This window comes from Oncorhynchus kisutch, linkage group LG6 (genome assembly GCF_002021735.2).
Source record: "Oncorhynchus kisutch isolate 150728-3 linkage group LG6, Okis_V2, whole genome shotgun sequence".
NCBI classification, from domain to species: Eukaryota; Metazoa; Chordata; class Actinopteri; order Salmoniformes; family Salmonidae; genus Oncorhynchus; species Oncorhynchus kisutch.
The window spans coordinates 72,636,383-72,662,343 of record NC_034179.2 but is presented as its reverse complement, the minus strand read 5'-3'; the positions used below and the strand labels follow the sequence as shown (position 1 = coordinate 72,662,343).

Sequence of the window (25,961 nt, the reverse complement as noted above, 5' to 3'; positions counted from 1 at the left end):
GGCAAAACTTGCCTCAGTCTTTTCAAAGTTCATGACATTTACAACAGTAGCCTGTTTGCTCCTTGGTATTTCTTTTGAAGGTTAGGCTGGTCATTGGAGGTAATTGGACTGTTACTTCTCCCATGATCGTGTCCATTCAATACCTGATGTGGAGAGCACAGTAGAGTAGGCCTGGGAAAGATTACATTTTGCCTATGACCATACCAGTTCACTATGCTGACTGTAGTGGCTAAAGGACAGTTCTGAGGTTCGCTGTCAATACAGTCTACTTGAATGACGGGGAAGAAAAAGAACACACACACAAGGAATAATATATGAGCCTTTCAGGCTGTAGACAGATTTCTGTACATTACCATGGTGATGCATTCTCACACACTCCTCTTTATTGACAACCATCTGGGATTAGTTACCCATAAACATTACGTGAGGTGTGTTTCTTGTATGGCTGCTACAAGTCAGCTAGAAATCCCATAAGTCTGTTTTCTTTGTACAGGATGGATCATTATTTCTATCTGCAATACAATCACACCAAACCGGGAAACAACTTTCTGTCAGTGCTCTGTAGTCAAGCCACATGCATTCTGGGAGGAAAAAAAGTAGTAATCAACTGTGTTTAGATAAAGTTGAGCTTATTGCTAAACTGCTCAGCATATCAGTGTGTACGGTGGTGGCTCACAAAGTAGCAGGCAGGGGTAGACAAGCATTGGCAGGTTAATCAAGAATTAATGGAGAGTAACACAAATGACAATTTAAATTAGGGATGGGCAACTTTGATGGGGGTGGGGGCTGCAGTGGCTCGCAGGTCTGCATACCCACATCCATACCCACACATGTAGTCAGAGCCGGCCCTAGCCTTTTGGGGGCCCTAAGCAACATTTTAAATAGTGCTATGGCCCAAGTGTAATGTCTGCTTCCAACTCACACCCTCAAACACGTAGGTCCCCTGAACGCAGCCCACTTTCCAGCCCACTTTCCAGCCCACACTCTCAAACACCTAGATCCCCTGAATTCTAATCACCTGTTCACACACCTGTAGGTCATTATTACACACTATTTAGTTCAGTTCTTTGCACCCCGTCACTGTGAGTTATTGCTTGTTTTGTGACCAACGTCTTCAGAACTCGTAATTTACACCTCCCGTGTATGATAGTTTTTGCCTGCCTCACTAACGACGCCTTTTGCCTGTTTAGGATTTCCTGTTACCTACCTATTGCCTGATCTCCCGGACTATGTTACTATCCTTTTCCCTGCCTGTACTGTAGCCCTCTTGGACCCCCTGTGTATGACCTTCTGCCTGCCCCTGGACCCAGCTACCTGCCTCCTCCAGTGGTCCTTTTCAATTATCACCTGCTGCGCCCTGTGCTTGAGACCAGCTCTCTGTCTCCCCTTGTGTTCATTACACCAAGGACATGCCGTGGAAGGAACAGCACAGTTTTTATGCTGCTGATATGAATATGTAATAAATGTGTAAAATATGCATTGGTTCTATGTGTCTATGTTACATGGAGGTGGTTATTTTACAACGCTAATGATTGCAATTAAACTAGGAATACTGGGCATTTATTACATCCCCAAATTTGCAAATGGTTTGTAGGGGTTAAATTAGACGTAACACTCTGTAATTTGTGTACTTCTATGTACTGTTTGGGCAATGATTAATGCACAAGTTCTGCCTTAAAACATTTAACCAAGACTGCAGTACTCAACTTACATTATTCAATCTGAATCTGCTTGTTTGGGAGCTTCTTTTTTTAGCCTCTTTAATCAAGCCATTCCTAATTTCTCAAAAGGCTGAGTAAAATCCTCTGCTGTTTTTCTACATGCTACATTCTACATGCCTTAGATGAAGAGATCACTTTGCTCTGTAGTTCAACTCCACGTCTTCCTCTATGTCTTTTCATTACACGCCACAAGTATCATCATAATGCCCACGATTTGATACGATAATATGCACGAGGGCATCCATTAACCGTTTTTACATTCATTATTGCCAGAATGCCTTTATGATACACATTTTATGCCGAGTTTACATACTATAGCTTTGTCATGTCTGTGATCATACTGTAGCATAGGACAGACATGTTACAACAAATCTCAGCTGTCTCTATACTCTTTATTGTTGTCCATTGAGTTGGAACGATTGACATGGTACAGTGTTGTAAAAGTAACAGGCCTTTGTGAAGAAACACAATTTAGTGTATGACAAATACTAATTGTGAGAATAAATGGCATGGCAGCATATGTTTCTATCTTATTTGGTTAACACAACCAGCATGATGTTAAAGTAGGAAGTTATATCAGAGGTTTTAAAGTTAAAGGCAGATTACATACACCTTGTTAAACTCGCACTGTATATTCAAACATGAAGAGAAATTGGATTCACTTTAAGGTGTCCTCATTCGAATGACTCCACTGAGGTATTCATTTCAATAAACACATATCACCTGCTTTAAAAAAAATCAGATTCTCAATCCCACCTAAAGTCTTGCCCCACCATCTCATAGAATTTGATATTGAAAGGCCTATAAAAGTCCCGGAGCTGCTCAATGACCTCCCGGTCGATCTGCACGTGAGTTCTGCCCTTGGACTTGCCCAGGCAGCGGGGCTGGCTGCTGCTTTCTGGCTTCTTCAGGCAAGGGAAGCCTTTGGTTCGGTTAAAGTAGAAGTGCTTGTCTGTGATGATGCGTTTGAGACCCAAGAAGTCCTGGACTCGGCCCAGCTCCCCCGCCGGGTCCGTGATCAGCCGCTCGCCGCTCACAAAGTGGATCTGGGAGAGGCGAAAGTACTGCAGCCAGTTCTCTAGGTGGAGGATGTACATCCCTATGCGGATAGCGTTCCATGAGGTGTCTACCAGACCCTGGCTCCGGTTCTGGAAGGCCAGCTCCTCGAAGGTGGGGATGTCCGGCTTCTTGGACAGGGTCTGTGTGTAGTCTGAGATGGCCCTGGTGACTGGGTTACGCACCACCACAATCAGCTTGGTGTTTGGGGACATACTGGCGATGCGTCTGGGAGCCTCTCGTGTCACAAAGTAGCTGGGGGTTTTCTCCAAGGTGATTTGGCTGTCTAGAGTCCGTGGCATTAGTCCTCTAAATAGGGAAAGACAGAAAGAGAAAAATGTTGACTTAAAATGCATTTTTTTATGCCTGGAATCCATTGTATTAGTACTCTAGAAGGGGATGGAATAGTAAAGCAATTTAATTGTCTTGCAGAAATTGTTATCCACTTCGATAGCTGAAAAGGTTTCATGAAAACAACTCCTGTTCCCTATCTCCAGGGTGACAGTGATGCTGAGGGCTGGAGGGAAATCATCCAATCACATTTTAGACTGGTGTTCATAAATCACCATCACCTGCATTAAGGACATCCAACAGAAAAAGATGCTTGGGAGAATCTGGGTCACAATAAATAGGTCATCATCTTAAAATGTTTGTAAAGTTTTTCACATATCCACGGAATCTATGCATAGCAAAGTAAAGACTAGTGTTCTGATATTTTCCAAGAAAATGTAGAGACTGGCATTGCTCTGGGAATTTCCTTTCATCATTTGAGCAATGGGAGTTAAGAAATGCATCAATCCTGTTTAAAACCTGGGTTATGCAAAAGTTGGATTTAAACATGGAGCCACTAGAGCGCGATGAGCCAAGTAAAGCCTCACCGGCCAAACCCTCCCCTAACGACGCCAATCGTGCATTGTCCTATGGGACTCCCGGCCACAGCTGGTTGTGGCACAGCCCGGGAATGAACCCGGGTTAGAACAGAAGTGTGTCTTCTAGCTTTCCCAACATGCCTCTGGTCCACCTCTCTAACCTCTAGGCTACTGGGCTTTCCCATAGTGTATCCATAATACAAGCTTTAGATCCAGTAAAATGCTTCTTCCCTCCAGGTCAGGACCTTATTTCCTAGAAACATTTGAACATTAACATGGATAGATCCCACCTGAAGTGCATCGAGCAGTTTCTCCAAAAACCATTCTTGCACTAAAACAGATATAGTAAATAAAATAGGAACTTTATGTCTATCACTGATGATTCTGTGCTTCCTTTGTGGCAACAGTTTGGGGAAGGCCCTTTCCTGTTTCAGGGTGACAATATAGAAATGGTTTGTTGAGATCTTTGTGGAAGAACTTGACTGTCCTGCTCAGAGCCTATTCTCAACCCCATCGAACACCTTTGGGATGAACTGGAACACCGACTGCGAGCCAGGCCTAATCGCCCCAACATCACTGCCCGACCTCACTAATGCCCTTGTGGCTGAATGGAAGCAAGTCCCCGCAGCAATGTTCCAACATCTATTGGAAAGCCTTCCCAGAAGATTGGAGGCTGTTATAACTGCAAAGGGGGCTACCAACTCCATATTAATGCTTATGATTTTGGAATGAGATGTTTGACTTGAAGGTGTCCACGTACTTTTGGTCATGTAGTGTACCTTTACGGTCTGAGAAATATTGATCAGTTTAGCTTGATTTATGAATCCTGTGCTGGTCTGCTGGGTGTCTCAGTTAGCCTCACCAGTTTAGGGCCACAGGCAATCATTAATCTCCCATGGGATGGAAGGACCAGAACAGCAGTAGCACCATCCCTAGAAAACAGCTTTACCGTATGCTAAAAACATGCTACTATATCTCAGGTGCTATGTGATGGAGTCCCAACTTAGTTACATTATCAACCTTAACCTATAGTATAGCATATTCTTCCTCTTTCTTCAAACTTCCATCATCATACATGTATTATTGAGTTGATGGAATTTTAGGAAACTATATAATCTCATGGAGAAAGCTACAGACATTCCAACACTGTTGGGTTATATAATTTCAAACGCTACCCCTTTCTGTTTGACAATTCTTACCAACACTGTTAAAATGAACAGCTGCAATTAGGCATATTACATAAATCTTTTTTTTAAATCCACACAACCAACACCCAGGATGGTGTTACTGACAGTCTAACACTTCCCCTGTTGCCTGGTGCAGGAGCTGAACGCACCGTGAACAAGATCTGAAATTCTCACTCTTTTGCTGATGAGAAGGAGTGTTGGTGCTGTACTAGCTTTAGCAGCAGTACTTCATAGCATTTCCCAAAGTGCCACCAAGAGGTGCATTTCTTGTCGATTAGGAATGAAAGAAAAACCATCACTTCCTGTAACTTTATTTAATCCACCAAGGTTTCAGATGAGACCAGGACACAAAGAGGTTTTGTGGAGCATTCCATAGAGAAAGCCATAATGGAACATATCATTCATGGGATGCTCTTACTTCACACAACCAATTACATTCTCCATTTCCAAGTACAGTACAAGACAACAATGATCCACTGCCTAAAGATGAACATGTGCATTTTGGGGAGCACAAGAACAACATGACATGCTCACATTATCTACTGAGTCCTGGGTTTGGTTGAACAGAAACCTAGCTTGAATCGAACTTTATTTGTTCATGATTGGAGTGACGAGATACACATGTACATTTGCTCTTTTGATTATTCCCCCCTTCTCTTTGTCATTAAACATTAACAACTTGTCAGGGACAGCATTATCACTGTTTTATTCATCTAATTTGAATTAAATTGGTGGAATTTGCATTACCATGATGTGAACTTGCATAGTGCAGGCCTACATGTTGTGCACACATTCTCATTTCAGCAGGGACTTAATCCATGTCATGTATTTGAAAAATGAATTTACCCTCTCAGGTGTAATCAGAAAGAAATATGCAATAATTACAATATATTACATTGATCAAATAAATTGTCCACCTGCTGTTCTCTGTATTTTTTTTATTGAACTAACATTTGTTTTACAGATATTGAATATTATAAATTAAAGCCCATTCACATGAGCACAAAACATTCAATTGACCAGAATATAAACTTCGCTTCTCATCAAGAAATATTTCATTCATATTTAACTAAAGTGCCATCTTCCATTTTCCTCTTATGTAAATACCCAAACCGAGGAGAAGAAGAGTTATTCATGTGAGCATACTGACTGTGTTACTGAGAACACAACCACCACAGTGGGAAATCAGGAATGGCTCCATGCAATGGTCTGATATCACACCTGAAACTTCCACAAATATGAATTGCCAGTTGCTATTTGCGTTGGCCTTCCTGTATGTAGATGCCTGCCTTTTTCAATGGAGGTGCTTATAGCATAAGAGAGGACAGGAGGCTCTCGCTGTAATTGTAATGTGCCAAGGTTACTGTGACATGCTGTAAGCCATTTAGCAGCAGTGTATTCTGTCCTGACACCCTATGGTGCTTGAAGAGAACAGCGAGCACCTTCAGTAGTGTAGCTTTCTAAAAGCCTTCATTGTCGCTCGATAGGCCTACTCTCAAAAGGATAGGGTCACCATGATCACTCCAGCTCTCAATACCCACGAGCTTTGTGGAGCTCTGGGACTAAGTTACAGTGGAGAATGCTGGTAGATGATATATTGTAAATCATATCAGATAACTCTGTAGAATTAACCATTAGTAAAATATTAATAATGAGATATATGGCTGGAAGGTATACACACAATGTGGAACTGTACTGCCATTGCACACATTTTGACACATACAGTACACCCACACACACACACACACACACACACACACATATCTATAAAGCTGGCAGTAACTGGCATTTTGTGTCATGAATCAAAGTTGTAGAGAGATGGATGGGCTCCCTGCTCTGATCATCATCCGGATCCTGTAAGCTGGAACTAAATTGACTGGAGTAATTTACAGCCGTCTCATGTTCAGGTTATTGGTGAAACTCTGAGAGGAGTCAGGATGTGTTACAGGCTTGGCTGTGACATTTTAATCACTCTGTTAAAATGAACCGAGGTGTGGAGGATCTATCCCAACATTGTAAATGTGCCCAGTGCTCACGAGATTGCAAAGGGATAGGAATTCCCCCATCACCGGTAAAAACACATGTGTGTATTTAATACCCCCCTGACAGATGTGTTGAGACCAACACCTAAAAATCATGTCTGGCATACTGTAACATTAAAAGTGCTAAAGGATGTGCCAAGTTCTCTGGCTGTTAACATGGCTCCACTGAGCAAGTCAACATTGTACAGACACCCAGGCACCAGCTATATCAGGCATGTAAGACCGTAGCAGCAGGTAAAGGTCAGCTTTGGATCATCTCCTTCAGCACAATCAATTAACCCAGACCTCGCCAGTGTAACTTCATTCATCTTGCCAGTGTAACTTCAAATCAAGAGGGAATTGAGTGCATTATAAGAGTCCTCAGTAAATTTTTGCTCGTGAACCACAGTAGAGCGTATACATTACTTTGGTATGGTCATTAGCAAGTCTTTTGATGTGGACAAAATGGAATGTGTGTGACGGCAGATGCACAGAACACCTGTAGCCTCTCTAAGGTTGAGCTAAAATGTAGCATAGCATCTTTCAATAGATGTACAGAACATGTGCAGCCTCTCTAAGGTTGAGTTAAAACGTAGCATAGCATTTTTCAATAGATGTACAGAGTCAGGTGTTGATGTGGCTAACTCAAAAACTCAATCATGGAGTATTCTGTTTAATCTCAAACCTTTGTGGCACAGGAGGTTTGTGGCACCTTAATTGGGGAGGACGGGCTCGTGGTAATGGCTGGAGCGGAATCAGTGGAATGGTATCAAATACAAATTGCATTTGCTCCGTTTCAGACATTATTATGAGCCATCCTCCCCTCAGCAGCCCCCACTGCTTTGTGGATAATGTTTGGCTTCTTCAGTGTTGTATTCACATCCTCCACGTTCAAGCTATCATCCACTGTCAGTAGAAAGGTTGTGGCGATGACACACTGTTTTCAACCAAATTAATCCAGGCATCATGGTACTAATTACCCAGCTTTATGATGAGTTGGAGGATTGGACAGTAATGCGAGGGCCAGGCCTGATCTGATTGGGATTTAAATTGGAAACCATCAATCATGACAAGCAGGCAGCGTCCCTGCAACAGACAGACAGACGGAGAGATTTAGAGAGTGGCCCCTATCTCTGGCAGAGCAGAACGTGTCTGTCATCACACAGACTAATAATGAACCGGGCCTATTATACAATACACAGCTTGTGAGTTACTGCCCACTAACCAGGGACAGGGAGCATGGTGACTTCAACGTATTCATTATCTGTGGTGTTGGGATGGCCTCGGCTCGAGTGGGGGTTATTTGGAAAAGCCCCTGATTAAATTATGACAAAGGTCTCATGGCTCATCATGGTCACTTCCAAATGATCTGTAGAACGTAAGATGAAGTGAGATCAGTGCAAGGAAAAGCCTGGCATTTAGAGCATGTCTATACTGCTTTCTTGGTGGATGCCAAGAGCATGTTGTTAAAGTGTGGTGTTATACAGTATTGTATGTGGATTTCAAAGCTTTCTCACATACTGCACCTCTATTACCGGGGCCTGAATTATATTCACATTCACATAGACAGTCATACTCTTATCCATTGCTTTCATTCTGAAGCCTTTCATCTTCTAAGTTGTATTACATTTCACAACAATACAGTGAATACAATCTAAGGTTATAGGATTCAGGGAAAGGTAATACCAGTATGTGAGAAAGCTTTTAAATCATTATAGAGTATTGCTACAAACTACTTTATGTGTCTATGTTTAAGGTATGGCTACGGCATATCTTCAATGACACAAGGAGGGTTAATTTGTACAGACCATGTTATGTTACGGTTGCGAACAACCCAGATTGCAATTACACAGCTTCATGTGTTCTAACGCACAATGCTGTAATAAAACCAGAGTCGCTGTTGAACCGCATCACCAACTGCAGTCTACTCCCCTCGCCTGGTACGAAGGAAATAGCTTCATTCTGTCTCCACTGGAAAATATTATCTTATTAATATTTCACTCACTCCCATTTCTGCTGGGATGACGTCCAAGCATTAATCACCAGTCAGCAGCGACAGAAGCTGGTCTCAATGGAAGTCAATTAAGGGTTACCGAGCAATGTCCCAGACAGCAATACTGAAGTCAGGTCAGCTGGTTAACTAGACCAAGAAATCAGTTAGAGTCAACTGCCAAGACAACCAGCAGCAGGTCTTATTCAATTTGAAACAAAGCTCTGATCTGTTGTGTACACACCTTGTCAATCTTTTCTAGAGTAAACTATGTTTTTACATAAGGACTGTCCTGTCTGTCTGTATGGGAAACAAATATTTCAGAATCAGAATCAGTCTGACCTCAATGATGTCTGATTTAGTCGTGTTGTCTGTGCACTACGTTTCACAGAAATGACAGCACATTGGAATATTCAAATCCACTGAGGATGTTGAGAGACAATTGCTCTCCTGAAGCGATAAAGCGTTGAATTAAGGCGAACCAAATGCTGTTACTGTTACTGTGTCTGAGTTTTATGTGGGAAAGTGTCCAACTATCCCAAAATGAAGACACTCTCAGGAAGACCCCGAAATCCATAGCTGGCAAGCTGCTCATCCTCAGATGAGCATTTCAATTAATTGTGTAAATGTTTCAGATTAATTAACTGCGGCTCAGCTGCCAATGTCAATGAAACACAGTGTAAACAAAACTATTTCAGTACATGTCAGCCTGTCCTCACATCCTGTTCAGTTTAAACTTGTTTCCTCCTGTCACATTTCCCCCTGTCTGTCTTTGCAAAAGGCTTTCTGCTGAACTGCAGGGAATAATGGAAAACATTACCAACGCATAATGAGACACTGCAAATATTCATTCAGTCTGTAGTTGAAATGCAAATGGTTCAAAGACACCTGGCATATGCTAGAGATAGGAAATATTGGAATGTTGCTTGCAAGGAATCAAATCAAATCAAATAACATTTTATTTGTCACATGCGCCGAATACAACTGGTGAGTGAAATGCTTATTTACAAGCCCTTAACCAACAATGCTTCAAGAAGTTAACAAACATTTTAAAAACAAGTGTTAAGTAAAAAAATAGATAAGTCAAAAATGACCATTTCTGAATAAAAGTAACAAAAATATATATACGGGGGTACCGGTACAGAGTCAATGTGCGGGGGCAGCGGTTAGTCAAGGTAATTGAGCTGAAATGTACATGTAGGTAGAGTGACTATTCATAGATTATAAACAGATTGTAGCAGCAGCGCAAAAGAGGGGTCTGGGTAGCCCTTTGGTTAGCTGTTCAGGAGTCTTGGTAATCCGTCTGGCCCTGTTTAAAGGTCTTACTCACATCGGCTATGGAGAGCGTGATCACACAGTCTTCCAGAACAGCTGGTGCTCTCATGCATGTTTCAGTGTTACTTGCCTCGAAACGAGTATATAAGTAAATTAGCTCGTCTGGTAGGTTTGTGTCACTTGTCTGGTAGGTTTGTGTCTGTAATAGTTTGTAAGCCCTGCCACTTCCGAGGAGTGTCGGAGCCAGTGTAGTACGATTCAATCTTTGTCCTTTATTAACGCTTTGCCTATTTGATGGTTTGTCGTGGGGCATAGCAGAATTTCTTATAAGCTTCCGGGTTAGAGCCCCGCTCCTTGAAAGCGGCAGTTCTACCCTTTAGCTCAGTGCAGATGTTGCCTGTAATCCATGGCTTCTGGTTGGGGTATGTACATTACATACGGTCACTGTGGGGATGATGTCATCGATGCACTTATTGATGAAGCCAGTGACTGATGTGGTGTACTCCTCAATGCCATCGGAAGAATCCCGGAATATATTCTAGTCTGTGCTAGCAAAACAGTCCTGTAGCTTAGCATCTGCTTCATCTGACTACTTTCTTGTTGACCGAGTCACTGGTGCTTCCTGCTTTAGTTTTTGCTTGTAAGCAGAAATCAGGAGGATAGAATTATGGTCAGATTTGCCAAATGGAGGGTGAGGGAGAGCTTTGTACCTGTCTCTGTTTGTGGAGTACAGTTGGTCTGGAGTTGTTTTCCTTCTGGTTGCACATTTAACATGCTGATAGAAGTGAGTTAAAACTGATTTGAGTTTCCCTGCATTAAAGTCCCCGCCTCTGGATGAGCGTTTTCCTGTTTGCTCATGGCTGCATACAGCTCATTGAGTGCTGTCTTAGTGCCAGCATCAGTCTGCAGCGGTAGATAGACAGCTACGAAACATATAGATGTAAACTCTCTTGGTAAATAGTGTGGTCGACAGCTTATCATGAGATACTCTATCTCAGGCGAGCGAAACCTCGAGACTTCCTAAGAATTTGTGCATCAGCTGTTGTTTACAAGTACACATAGGCCGCCGCCCCTTGTCTTACCAGAGGCCACTGTTCTATCCTGCCGAAAAAGCTTGAAACCCGCCAGCTGTATGTTAATCATGTCGTCGTTCAGCCACGACTCGGTGAAACATAAGATATCATAGTTTGTAATGTCCTGTTGGTAGGATATACGTGCTCGTAGTTTGTCTATTTTATAATCAATTGATTGTACGTTGGCTAATAGGACCTATGGAAAAGGTAGATTGTCCTCTCGGCGACAGATCCTTACAAGGCACCTGGACCGTCGTCCACGATATCTCCGTCTTTTCCTCCTGCGAATGACAGGGATGAGGGCCTTGTAGGGTGTCTGGAGTAAATTCTTCCCGTCCAACTCATTGGAAGAAGAAGAATTCCTCCAGTACGGGGTGAGTCATCGCTGCCCTGATATCAAGAAGCTCTTTTCAATCATAAGACACGGTGGGAGAAACATTATGTACAAAATAAGTTACAAATAATGCAAAAAAACATACACAATAGCACAATTGGTTGTGGGATCGTAAAACAGCGGCCATCTCATTCGGCGCCATTATCATTCCGGAAATTGTTTGAGGCGTGTATACTATGTATTGTACTAAATAGACTAGACTCCAGGAAAAACAGTTTGAACAGAGTTGTGCATATCCCCATTTAATTAATCAAACTCATTTTACTACAGTCAAAACTACACATTTATTTAATCAAATTATACATTGATAGGCATGGTGTCGGCCATGTTAGATTCCATCTCTCAGAATAACGTCATTGTGTGGCCTTGCCTCCAGGGTGGTCTACCATTCTCAAAAGCTCTTAATGATATGTACAGCTGGGTTACCTAAGGTTGGTAAAGGCTCTATCCCTGTCTCTTTGAGTAGGAAACTCACAACACCACTACCTCTGTCTCTTGCTGCCGGCAACTCCAGCTAATGACTTATTCAATACAAAATCCTAATACCAAAACCTCACTGCGCCATCGTGTCTTTGGAGGATATTCCCGAGAGGAGTTGTTTTTGTAATTAATGTTAACTGCTACATGTTTCTGAGCTATATCGGGATTAAGACTCCTCATTACCAGTGGAAAGAGATGCCTGGGCCAGTGGAATGTGCAGTTCCCTCCGTTAAATGAGCAGCAGACAACTTTCTGTCCTCGTCAACCTTTCTGACGTTAGAGTTCCGGGGCTCAGTATCCTCCCTGAGCCAATTAACGGTGGACCTGGAGAATAATCTTGGCTGAAGCCGATTCTACGAGGCCTCTTGCACAATTTGAACACTTCTCAGGGAATCTATTTGATGTGCGTCTGACTCCTGTAAAATCAGTAGAGCTGAGATGCCCTTTTAAGTTCTGATAGTGATGGTGTGTAGTGATGCAGATTTGTTAGATTTTTTTCATTGTGTGCGAAAATTGAAAAACGTGTCCACGAAGTGTTGCATCCATGAAGTGTTGCATATAATGTATGATTCAGCTACCCCTTATATAGTCACAGGGATGGAGAGACACTCACATGCAATCAACATTTTTATTTTTACCTTTATTTAACTAGGCAAGTCAATAAGAACAAATTCTTATTTTCAATGACGGCCTAAGAACAGTGGGTTAACTGTCTTGTTCAGGGGCAGAACGACAGATTTTTACCTTGTCAGCTCGGGGGATTTTGAATCTTTCTAACCACTAGACTACCTGCCGCCACAAATGAGGCCAAATGGGTCTTATTCTATTCTGGAGATTGAGTAATGAACATTGCACCATTTCACTGTCGTCGCACAGGTCTGTCACTTACAGTGGGGTGAAAATAGTTGGATTATGCAAGTAATTCACAATGAAAAAGAATAGAAATAGAGGACAGTCTATCACAGTGCCTCATTAGACGATGGTGACAATCGTATTATTTAATGCTGAGACCAGGTCGTATTAGTTCTAGTCTGCTTAAAGTTTCAGCCACCATGACTGAGGTGAACTAATCTAGCAAACACTCATTCCATTTAAATGGATGGTGTCTCATGTCTTAGACTGAAATCAAATGAAAAATAAGACTCTCTAAAGCACATTAAAGGTGATTTGTATAGAACTTCTGACGTTAATCAGCCAATTTATCTTTCTCATTACTGGCGGCATTTATGTGGCTCTTATTGCAAGATGTCAATGGCTAAACTAAAATTGCTTTCAGAGGGGATTAGAGACACTGTTGCTAGGTCCTGGCCTCTGTGGCATTTTAATTAATCAGTCCCCAAATAGTACTGATGAATTTAGAGCCTGTGTGTGTGTGTGTGTGTGTGTGTGTGTGTGTGTGTGTGTGTGTGTGTGTGTGTGTGTGTCTGTGTGTGTGTGTGTGTGTGTGTGTGTGTGTGTGTGTGTGTGTGTGTGTGTGTGTGTGTGTGTGTGTGTGTGTGTGTGTGTGTGTGTGTGCATGCATGGAGGTGGATACGTAAGTGTGGATATGTAATTGTTAATTAACGTGAAACTAATTACATGAATACAGTATAGCATCTGCTAATATTGGCACTATATTGGCACAACCCTACTGCACACAAACTTCCCACTGTTCTATTAGTCTAATATTAGCATTATTGCAGTTATATTATAGGCCTATTCTTAACCTCCAGAGCTAAGTGCGTGAAAAAGCACTGCTACGTCAAGTCCTCAGCCCTGAACTGAATGCCTCCAGGTCCCTTTTATTGATTTAATCAGCTCCCCATGGGTGAGTCTGACTCAATTGACTTAAACACAGCAGGTATAAATGGCTTTACACAGTGAGCACAAACAGGCACCATGTTCTGTCAGAGAGGAGAATGCGACACCTGTGTAATGCCTGCTTTTAGGCATGCAGGTACCATCTTCAGAAATGGTCTTACGGCTGCCAAGGGATGAGAGCAGGCAGAGTCACACAACTGAGCCAAGCTGAGCTGAGATTTACTGGATCTGGCCATGCTGGAAAGGATCATGTGAAAGGAAAATATAAAAGCCAGCGCGGTACTGTTTGGGTAGGCACAATAATGAGAAAAGGCTTTTACTCTCCTATGAACTTCTTTATCCAAGGTCTGCCTCGTGGGTAAGAGACAGCGCCAGTGTCCCGTCTCATCGATGTACAGTACACTGGAGGGGCATCCCGTCAGAGGGAAGGCAGGAGGAGTCCTACCTTATCCGAGGTCACTAATCAATATTAGCCATGTTTCTGCTGGAGAGGGTTTCTTAAAAGTCTGCCCCTGAAAATATCTATTACCGTTGACCTGCATGTTTACTTACTGAAATTTGACACTACAGCTATACTGTGGCATTTCAACCTGGGTATCAAGTCAAAGTAACTTCATCCTTGATTTGGGGCATGATCGTAATCGTAATGCTTACGATTACAATTGCTTCCGGTCTGAGTGTTTCTTTTAATCTGGTATTCCGAAATATTTGTACACCTTGAGAAATCAAAGCTTCGACCAATTATCTCACAAACTACACTATATAGTATGTGCCCCCACCTTCAAATTAGTGGATTTGACTATTTCAGTCACACCATTGCTGACAGGTATATAAAATTGAGCACACAGCCATGCAATCTCCATAGACAAACATTGGCAGTAGAATGTCCATACTGAAGAGCTCATTGACTTTCAACAAGTCTGCCCTGGTCAATTGCTGTTATTGTGAAGTGGAAATGTCTAGGAGCAACAACGGCTCAGCTGCAAGGTGGTAGGCCTCACAAGCTCACAGAACAGGACCACCGAGTGCTGAAGCGCGAGGCGAGTAGCGAGTAGAAATCATCTGTGTTCGGTTGCAGCTCTCACTACCGTGTTCCAAACTGCCTCTGGAAGCAACGTCAACACAAGAACTGTTTGTCAGAAGCTTCATGAAATGGGTTTCCATGGATGAGCAGCCACACACAAGCCTAAGATCACCATGCGCAATGCCAAGCATTGGCTGGAGTGGTGTGAAGCTCGCCACCGTGGAGCAGTGGAAACAGGTTCTCTGGAGTGATGAATCACGCTTCACCAACTGGCAGTCCGTTGGACGAATCTGGGTTAGAGGGATGCCAGGAGAACGCTGCCTTCCCCAATGCACAGTGCCAACTATAAAGTTTGGTGGAGGAGGAATGATGGTCTGGGGCTGTTTTTCATGGTTCAGGCTAGGCCGCTTAGTTCCAGTGAAGGGAAAACTTGACGCTACAGCATACAATGACATTCTAGACGATTCTGTGCTTCCAACTTTGTAGCAAAGGTTGGAGGAAAAACTTTTCCTGTTTCAGCATGACAATGCCCCCATGCACAAAGTGAGGTCTATACAGAAACGTTTTTTGGGGATCAGTGTGGAAGAACTTGACTGGCCTGCACAGAGCCCTGACCTCAACCCCATTGAACACCTTAGGGATGAATTGGAACAGCGACTGCGACCCAACCTCACTAATGCTCTTGTGGCTGAATGGAAGCAAGTCCCCGCAACAATGTTCCAACATCTAGTGGAAAGTCTTACCAGAAGAGTGGAGGTTGTTATAGCAGCAATGGGGGGACCAACTCCATATTAATGCCCATCATTTTGGAATTAGATGTTCGACGAGCAGGTGTCTACATAATTTTCGGTCATCTAGTGTATCTACACTGAGAATACAAAACATTAATAACACCTGCACTTTCCATGAAATAAACTGACCAGGTGAATCCAGGTGAAAGCAGTAATCCCTTATTGACGTCACTTTTTAAATCCACTTCAATTACTGTAGATGAAGGGGAGGAGAACAGTTAAAGAAGGACATTAAAGCCTTGAGACAATTGAAACATGCATTGTGTGTGTACCATTCAGAGGGTGAATGGGCAAGACAAAATATTTAAGTGCCTTTGAACGGGGTATGGTAGTAGGTGCCAGGTGCACCGGTTTGTGTCAAGAACAGCAATGCTGCTGGGTTGTTCACACTCAACAGTTTCCCGTGTGTATCAAAAATTGTCCACCACCCAAAGGACATCCAGCCAACTTGACACAACGGTGGGAAGCATTGGAGTCAACATGGGCCAACATCTCTGTGGACCGCTTTCGACACCTTGTAGAGTCCATGCCCCGATGAACTGAGTCTGCAACTCAATATCCGGAAGGTGTCCCTAATATTTGTTATACTCAGTGTATCTATGAGTGTTCTCTGCTGTATTGTGTTACAAGAAAGGATCTCTAAGTGATCATTATCAACAATTATCAACAACAAAAAAACAAGAGTGGTAGGTAGAGAGGAGGGAATATACTACACACTTATTCCATTCCACAAGGTACATGATTAGCCTAATGATCATGAAAAACGTTATGGACTTTCATGAACACAATCATGGGACATTCAAGTATACACCCTGGTACACACTTTTAAAGCTGACTGATAATGTCAGAGATACACATTAGAATAGAATGGATACAGATGCAATACACCCAAGAATATTTATATTATCTCATAGGCAGGCCTACATACATTAGGTTGTAAGAAGTTATAAACCTACTTAGCCTAAGCCTACTGTTTTATTGTGACAAATGCCTTTGTAGGGGCCGTGCACTTGTTCAACAAATAAAATATTGAAAATGAAATATATCATAAACAGACAAATTAGTTTCTTATATATTTAAATCAACGTGACATTTCGTACCTGTACCAGTCCAATCCTCTGTCATAGTTTCTATCGAAAAAGTGAGGCTCTGTTCCAAGCGCGCGCACATCTGGATGAATTCGAATGAACTCCAGCACCGCCCTGGTGCCGCCCTTCTTCACCCCGACGATTAGTGCGTTAGGTAACTTTTTGTTTCCATATTTCTGTGCAACAGTAATATTATATTCGGATGGGGCAATACTCCGCTTGTGAGTGATGGGCAAGGCAGAATTTCTACTTTGGTTGCGAGCATGACTTGATCCTTGGTGAGAGAGTGCCACGTTTAAAGTCTCATCCAGAGCAGTCCTCCTGTCCGCGGTGCAATCTTTTTGCAGAAGTTTTTTGCTTCCTACGTTCTTGTGATGGAGGCACCTTTTTTCCTCATAATTCTGGGTTGGCATGATTGTACCACAACAAAACAGTATGCTGTAGCATAAATATGTGAAGGACAATGAAATGGTGAATATAAAAATAAATCGTTTGCTCAACCTATTTGAAGATGGCACGATTCGGTTTGAGATCAACCTATATGCCATATCTCCATGGGTCAAGGGACTGCATGTTTTTCTTCTGTGCTGCGCCTGGACTGCGGTGTCTCCCTGTGGAAACGGACTCTGCCTCTGTCAACAACCCAATACGACAGAAAACCAGGTAAATGTTCCTCCAAGAAATTACCTGTGCACAATTCGCATCGTTTCCAATTGAACAATTGTTGGATAACTTTGGAATAAATTGATTTCAGCCATTTTCTTGGAAAAAGTAGAATGATCCCGCCTAAATGAGTTCATATAGTTTGAGTGGTAGGATGATTGAATCTGTAATATTAACTAATTGCATAATATTTTGTCGAAACACTTAAACCCCCACGGAGTCGTTATCCTCAATCCCATTCTTCGTGTTCCTCAATCCGTTGGTCTGGGTAAAATATGCCGTTCGTTGGATAATGATGAGTGACTTTGGAAACCTGCCGAAATCCATAAATCTGCATCTCTTCCAAAAGGCACGGTGTAATCTGCCATTGACTCTAATCCGTGCGAAGCCTCAGCCTCGCCTTCACGGGATCTGGGATGTTCAGCTCATGTTTGGCTGCTTTCTCAAAGTTCTCAAGAATTCCGTTGCGGCAGTCAGGGACAGATGATGAATATATAAAGATGCCGCCTGACGTCACTCTTCATATGATGATATTCTCCATGCATTTAACTTTTTAAAGGAATACTCCTGATAGCCTATTTTATAGAGACATACAACATATATAGTTGGCAGGTGAAGCATAGTCTATGTGGATACCTGTGTGGGAACATTTCCACATAACTCACATGAATTTGTGTTCTCGTAGCCAATTGAAATTCATAGGACATCAAGCAGATTTCTTTTAGAAAATAACTTTGAATTGCACAATGGCAAGGCCATTAATTGCTCCCTTTCAATCATGAAAGTGCACAACAAAGATGATCTCTAATCTTGAATCTCCAAGCTGTTGCACAGATCTCTGCTTTCACGGACATTCTAAACTGAGAGACATGACTGAATATTCCTTGTCTGAGCCATGAAAGGCTTAGATTTGAACAGGTGAAATCTCCATGATTCTATGCTCTCTCTCACAGATGGGTGTTCTGGGGCCCTGCACTGTAGCCAAGGAGTTGCTTGTGTCATACCTAAGCACAACCATTGAGCAGATGTTATCCGGTAAAGCCATACAGTCTACCCACCAGACAACATCGAATCAAATCACATTTTATTTGTCACATGCGCCGAATACAACAGTGAAATGCTTAATTACAAGCCCTTAACCAACAATGCAGTTTTACGAAAAAGAAGTGTTCTTAAAACGGCATTGTTGGAAAGTAAGGGTAAGGGCTTGTAAGTAAGTATAAGAATCAAAATATTTATCCACACACACAAATACAAACACACACATATTCCATCACAGCTTTTTATTTCAGTCATTTTAGCATCATTACTTGAAAACCAAATAGCAAATGTAATGGCTCACAGTACATCATTACATGATTTGAGCATATTTTAATCAGTTTACTCAGCTAATGTGGAGGCTCTCCCAGTCTCACAGAGCAGAGAGGGAACGTTGGAGTAGTGAAACACTAGATTTTCCAAATTAGCGAGGCACCAGCGAGTCTGTTTCCCTGTTTCACTCTGTGGCTCTGCCATGGGGCTGAACCTGCTATTAGTGAAATGTGATTAGGGACCACCGATCAATTGGGGCCACAGTCCCCAGTAATATGACATTGATACAGCAAGGCGTAGTGGGGTTCATTAAACTTTCCAGCCCAGCTAGAGAGAACCCTGGGGCTTCAAAGTGCAAATACTTTACAGTCATGTCTAAGGGAGCTCTACAGTATTACCCAACTGTGTACTGCTCAGTTTGTACTGGTCATGTAAGTTCATCGCTCTTAGAATGGCGGAGGGCTGTTGTATTGTGTCCTCATAGCTCAACCTCCACCTAGCAGAATTGTTAATATTGAAAGAATCCACAGGACAGTGCAAAGGGAATTTTAAAAGCCTGTCCTCTCTGGCTGTATTCCTTGCCTCACAGTAAGCTTTCTTACCTCATAATGTGTCCCAGTGTCTAATTTGGAAGGTATCTGTATACACACAGATAAAAAGCTCAAACTCTTGTCCTTGCATGGGGGGGGGGGGTTCTAAATTCTAAATTCTCCTATTTCAAATCAATTAGGTCTAATCATCAGATCCTGAGGGAGTAGTAAGGATTGGTGGCTGATGGTTAATGTCCTATCAGTCTTTGATAATCCATCATTTGAAGGAAAACATTTTCCCCGCAGTATTACTTGGGATGCTGTCCATGGTGCTGAAAATGGTTCACAGTTATAATAATGTACATGGTGCTGAAAATGGTTCACAGTTATAATAATGTACATGGTGCTTCAAATGGTTCAAAGTGATAATAATGTGCATGATGCTGTCCATGATGCTGAAAATGGTTCACAGTTCTAATACTGCCCATTGTGCTGTCCATGGTGCTGAAAATGGTTCACAGTTATAGTAATGTACATGGTGCTGAAAATGGTTCAAAGTGCTAATAATGTGCATGATGCTGTCCATGAGGCTGAAAATGGTTCACAGTTCTAATACTGCCCATTGTTCTGTCCATGGTGCTGAAAATGGTTCACAGTTCTAATAATGTGTATTGTGCTATCCATAGTGCTGAAAATGGTTCACAGTTCTAATAATGTGCATTGTGCTGTCCATGGTGCTGAAACTGGCAACTGTTCTCCACTGTATGCTGCTCTGAGCTCTAACTCCTGTACCCCAATGATGTAAAAAGGACAGATGTCTCAATGCCGTGCATGTAAGGAACTTAATACTGTTATCCAGTATAGATTATGTATGACATTTTACTTGCTATTGTAGTTTTTTTTTACCTGTTGAATACTGTTAATGAGAGATTGTCACACAGTTACAATGAACGATAAGATACACACATGTTTTAGTGCTTTTCTGCATTGGGAGATAATGTTGAATGTGTTACTTTATACCCTATGGGAGAAACTGCAGTTGCACTGACAACTGTAATGCAATGACACAATATCCCTCACCCGTATATACAGTAAATAAATATTTGTGCCATCCAAGTTGAAGAAAAAATGATTAGCCAGCTTGTGTTTTATTGAAGTCTGAGATAGTTTGCTGTTGTTGAACAGGGATAAACTACTGTATTCCATCGCCATGATACTGTACAGTATGCAGCACAGCAGGAGGATTTTATAAATTTAAGCAAACCACTCCACCAAACTGCTGGCTGCCCTTTCTGTTTCCTTTTACATCGAGCTGAGCTGTCCTCACTCTTTACTTTACTGTCCATAGCACATCTGTTCATTTCTTTTAATGTGTTTCCATGCTACCATTCAGCCATAATGAGATCACAGACTTGACTACATGCATCACTTGGAGTCTGAAAGAGAAAATGACTCCACCCACACTAAGGGTGCTACCTAGAGTGTAAAACGTGACATTATGTACTGGAGAATGTATGACATATGCCACACAATTGTAGATACATTTGAGTAAGAGCCCTTTGTGAAGCTGATGCTGAAGAATGTGTTTTCATATGAACCTATTTGATTTCTTCACCGCTAGGCAGTGCTACGTATACAGTTACATGGACATTTTCATGGAATTATGAACAATCCACTTGTCAAATTCAGCCAACAACAGTAAAACATTAAACTATGACTTTGTGCAGACCTCCGTGTACTGTATACACATCATTTGGGTGTTAGGTAGCCTAGCGGTTAGAGCATTGGGCCAGTAACAGAAAAGTTTCTGGTTTGATTCTAGAGCCGACAAGGTGAAAATTCTGTCTGTGCCCTTGAGCAAGGCACTTAACCCTAATTTACTCCAGGGGTGCTATACTACAATGGCTGACCCTATAAAACAACACATTTCACTGCAACCTGTCTGAGGGTTTTATTTATTAGTTTTTAAAAATAAATATCTTGGTTTCTGCTTTCTGATCTATAGAAACAGAATAATGGACAAGCCATAACCCAGCTAAAGGCCATTGAACAGCAGGCCATTTCCCTACCTTCCAGCCACTGACTCAACTAATTGTTGCTGACATTTTGCCCGTGTTGTTCAAATCAAAACAATTTTCATCTATCGATTTCCTAAGTCTCTCACAAAAGGAAGAACATGGACTTAGAAATGTCATCCTTTTGGTGGTCTGCCGAGCGTCTCAGTGGGAGTGCTTCCTGAAAACGAGTAATTGTCTCATAGACAGTTTATATTGGCAGTGTTCAGCAGGATCCTCAGTACAGGGACCAGGTCTGATCCTCTCCAATTTGTTCACACTGAGGATCAGGGTCCAAAGTCTGAGCTCAGCGTTTTTGCAAGCACGGGGGAAAAAGATGCCAACCAGGCAAGACTCAGCTCCAACGTCACATTATTCATACCCTGTGCACATAGAGCTGAGACACAGAAGCATAGAAAGGGGCAGTGAACTCTCTGAGAGGTAGCAGAGACTATATAGCTAACTTCTACAGAAGGCTAGACATGCTACTGTGGCAAGATGTAGTATGTGTTCATTAACGCAAGCTGGTCTGTTTTGAACTCCTCAGAAAGACTTCCTAACATGGATTTGACTCTGAAGGGATTTGTTGGTCTGATATTAGGTATTTAGTAGATTTTCTTTGTTGATTTGAATATGTTGAATTATTTATCTGTGTTGGATGTCCAAAGACTGTAACTTTATGAGGAAAGAAAATGACATATATTGCTATGAATAACTCTGACTGTTATGTGGTCTGACAGTGTTTAGATGTACATTTTCAATTTTTTTTATCTGTATTATTAGTAATGGTAATTAATAAGCTTTCCTAGTGGCATTTTTTGCTCAGTTCTTGATGGTTTGTGGACAATGATGGAGGTATTGTCAAACACTATCTTTGAAGAATGCAGAATGATACTAAGAACGGCACATGGCATAATTCATTGGAAAGTGTCATCTTTCAAATTGTGGGTAGTTTTTCTAGGGCAGGTTGTGTCTGCCAGACAGCTGAGGAGGATTTGACTATAAAAATGTTATTAGATGTCATAAAGAGCCCCTCCATAGATATTTTCTGTCCCACCCACACATTTGATATTAAACTCTAGTTTTAATGGCAGCACCTACCATAAGTGGTTTTCTGCTGAGGTGCCAGCATCATTGGTCTTTAAAAGGTAGGAGACTATCATGGACTTTTGGAAGTTTATGATACTTATAGGTAACACATTTATTTGCATTCATTTTTTTCAATAGCGATCAGGTATGGGATGCCATATGTTTAACTATCAGCACAGACCTTCTCCTGGTGGATGGACTGTGGTTTACAGTGGAAGACACAGAACCAATAACATATTGTAGACCCTACATAAATACTGTACCATCGTCTCTGAGTTGACTGTTTTACTAATTTACATTCCATTCCCACCCCGTGTCATGTTTACCGTTTTAGATGCACCAGCATTTTAGGGACAGAGCTGTTCATTGGTGGGGGAAAACATAATGTTGAGACATAGGTGACTGTTTGTCAAATGGTACAGGGCATGGGAAACAACATACTGTAGATGAAAATGGGGGCATTTTAGGGTGAGAGATATTGCACATTTAATTTTTATGGAATTAAATGAAGGAAAGAAATATGCTGACAAACCTTTTCACAACAACAGAGTTCAGTTCCACCAGTTACTGAATGCAATATTTAACATTAAAACATTTTGTTTAAGTATAATTTTGTTTAAGTATAATATATATACAGTGCCTTGCGAAAGTATTCGGCCCCCTTGAATTTTGCGACCTTTTGCCACATTTCAGGCTTCAAACATAAAGATATAAAACTGTATTTTTTTGTGAAGAATCAACAACAAGTGGGACACAATCATGAAGTGGAACGACATTTATTGGATATTTCAAACTTTTTTAACAAATTAAAAAATGTAAAATTGGGCGTGCAAAATTATTCAGCCCCCTTAAGTTAATACTTTGTAGCGCCACCTTTTGCTGCGATTACAGCTGTAAGTCGCTTGGGGTATGTCTCTATCAGTTTTGCACATCGAGAGACTGACATTTTTTCCCATTCCTCCTTGCAAAACAGCTCGAGCTCAGTGAGGTTGGATGGAGAGCATTTGTGAACAGCAGTTTTCAGTTCTTTCCACAGATTCTCGATTGGATTCAGGTCTGGACTTTGACTTGGCCATTCTAACACCTGGATATGTTTATTTTTGAACCATTCCATTGTAGATTTTGCTTTATGTTTTGGATCATTGTCTTGTTGGAAGACAAATCTCCGTCCCAGTCTCAGTTCTTTTGCAGACTCCATCAGGTTTTCTTCCAGAATGGTCCTGTATTTGGCTCCATCCATCTTCCCTGTCCCTGCTGAAGAAAAGCAGGCCCAAACCATAATGCTGCCACCACCATGTTTGACAGTGGGGATGGTGTGTTCAGGGTGATGAGCTGTGTTGCTTTTACGCCAAACATAACGTTTTGCATTGTTGCCAAAAAGTTCAATTTTGGTTTCATCTGACCAGAGCACCTTCTTCCACATGTTTGGTGTGTCTCCCAGGTGGCTTGTGGCAAACTTTAAACAACACTTTTTATGGATATCTTTAAGAAATGGCTTTCTTCTTGCCACTCTTCCATAAAGGCCAGATTTGTGCAATATACGACTGATTGTTATCCTATGGACAGAGTCTCCCACCTCAGCTGTAGATCTCTGCAGTTCATCCAGAGTGATCATGGGCCTCTTGGCTGCATCTCTTATCAGTCTTCTCCTTGTATGAGCTGAAAGTTTAGAGGGACGGCCAGGTCTTGGTAGATTTGCAGTGGTCTGATACTCCTTCCATTTCAATATTATCGCTTGCACAGTGCTCCTTGGGATGTTTAAAGCTTGGGAAATCTTTTTGTATCCAAATCCCGGCTTTAAACTTCTTCACAACAGTATCTCGGACCTGCCTGGTGTGTTCCTTGTTCTTCATGATGCTCTCTGCGCTTTTAACGGACCTCTGAGACTATCACAGTGCAGGTGCATTTATACGGAGACTTGATTACACACAGGTGGATTGTATTTATCATCATTAGTCATTTAGGTCAACATTGGATCATTCAGAGATCCTCACTGAACTTCTGGAGAGAGTTTGCTGCACTGAAAGTAAAGGGGCTGAATAATTTTGCACGCCCAATTTTTCAGTTTTTGATTTGTTAAAAAAGTTTGAAATATCCAATAAATGTCGTTCCACTTCATGATTGTGTCCCACTTGTTGTTGATTCTTCACAAAAAAATACAGTTTTATATCTTTATGTTTGAAGCCTGAAATGTGGCAGAAGGTCGCAAAGTTCAAGGGGGCCGAATACTTTCGCAAGGCACTGTATATTGGTATTTCTTGCCAGACAACATTTTGGAAGTTGACTGTATGGGTCAGGATTTCAACAGCAGGAACTAGACCTTTGTCTTTGAAAACTATACTGTCGAAAATAATCCAGCCATTTTTCTGCAGACCTCAAATGCAATGAGAGTAGATCGATGGGTGTGATGAGGTTTTCAACGCCTTTTCATTTCCTGCCCCATCTCTTTTAGATTGCATTTCCACATACTCTTTTCAGCATCTGGTTCGCTGACACCCTGTGAAATGCATGCAAACAGCGAGCACCTAACCAGAGTGTTATCTATTTTGAGCCCCCAACCAAATTGAATCCAAACAAAATGGCTGAGGAATGAGAGCTGGCCCTCAATGAGGCCATCTATCACGGATTCTCCTCAGGCTTCCAGACCAGAAATTATTCTGATAATGACACTAAATGTGCTGAATCTCTCCCTGTCCCAATAAACCAAACTTTGGCCTCTCATTAGTAAGGCCAGTGACGACTATTAGTCACTGTCTACGGATTCCTTAGTAATTAGCTGAACGCAATTCAAAGGGCAGTCTCTGTTTCTTTTCTGCATCCTTTAGTGATGACAGTATCTGCTTCTTTTCAGTTGGACTCAGACAGTGGCTTTAGATTAGTCTAATTTGAGTTTCAGCTCAACCATTGAAAGGTGTGACACATACTGTAAGTGTAACACACTGTTCTGTACGCACTGATTAAGTCTTGTATTGATCATTTATCAATAGGAGATGAAGGAAGCATTATTGAACAAAATCCAACAAGTGCCTAGACTATGGCAGACTTGTCTCTGATAAAAGCTTGTAAATGGATAGGATACTAGGCGAGTGACCCATAGTGATCCTTAAAGCTCACCCTATTGTTTATGTAAATCACAGCTGTTTGTGTCACTGACTCCTCCCCCAGACAGAAGCACTTGTCTGTGAAATGGGTTGACACAGACCCTTGATCCCAAACAGGTGATTTGCTAGAGGCCATGATCAAAACACCCCTGCAACGAGGAGGTGAGGAGGGCCTCGTTGTCTTCATATGGTGCTTATTTGGTGCTGGGACACATAAAGACATTGACTTATTTCTGTGTCCTCCTATCATAGAGTTGAGAGAAATGTTTGCAGAGCTACACTCATAGAAAAAAGGGTTCCCAAAGGGTTATGTGGCTGTCCCATAGGAGAACAGTTTTTTTGGTTCCAGGTAGAACTCTTTAAGGTTCTATGTAGAACCCTCTGTGGAAAGGGTTCTACATGGAACCCAAAAGGGTTCTACTTGGAACCAAAAGGGGTTCATCA

The 25,961-nt window shown here is 41.9% G+C and overlaps 1 protein-coding gene across 1 annotated transcript; it reads right to left on the bottom strand.

The window, feature by feature from the left end:
• Positions 1-2,457: 2,457 nt before the first annotated feature.
• LOC109892252 (heparan sulfate glucosamine 3-O-sulfotransferase 2) lies at positions 2,458-17,928 on the bottom strand. The gene is made up of 2 exons (XM_020484694.2): positions 16,782-17,928; positions 2,458-3,086 (listed from the first exon to the last, which is right to left on the bottom strand). The coding sequence occupies exons 1-2, from the start codon at positions 17,315-17,317 to the stop codon at positions 2,468-2,470; spliced, it is 1,155 nt and encodes a 384-aa protein (XP_020340283.1). The 5' UTR covers positions 17,318-17,928; the 3' UTR covers positions 2,458-2,467.
• Between the last annotated feature and the right edge of the window lie 8,033 nt (positions 17,929-25,961).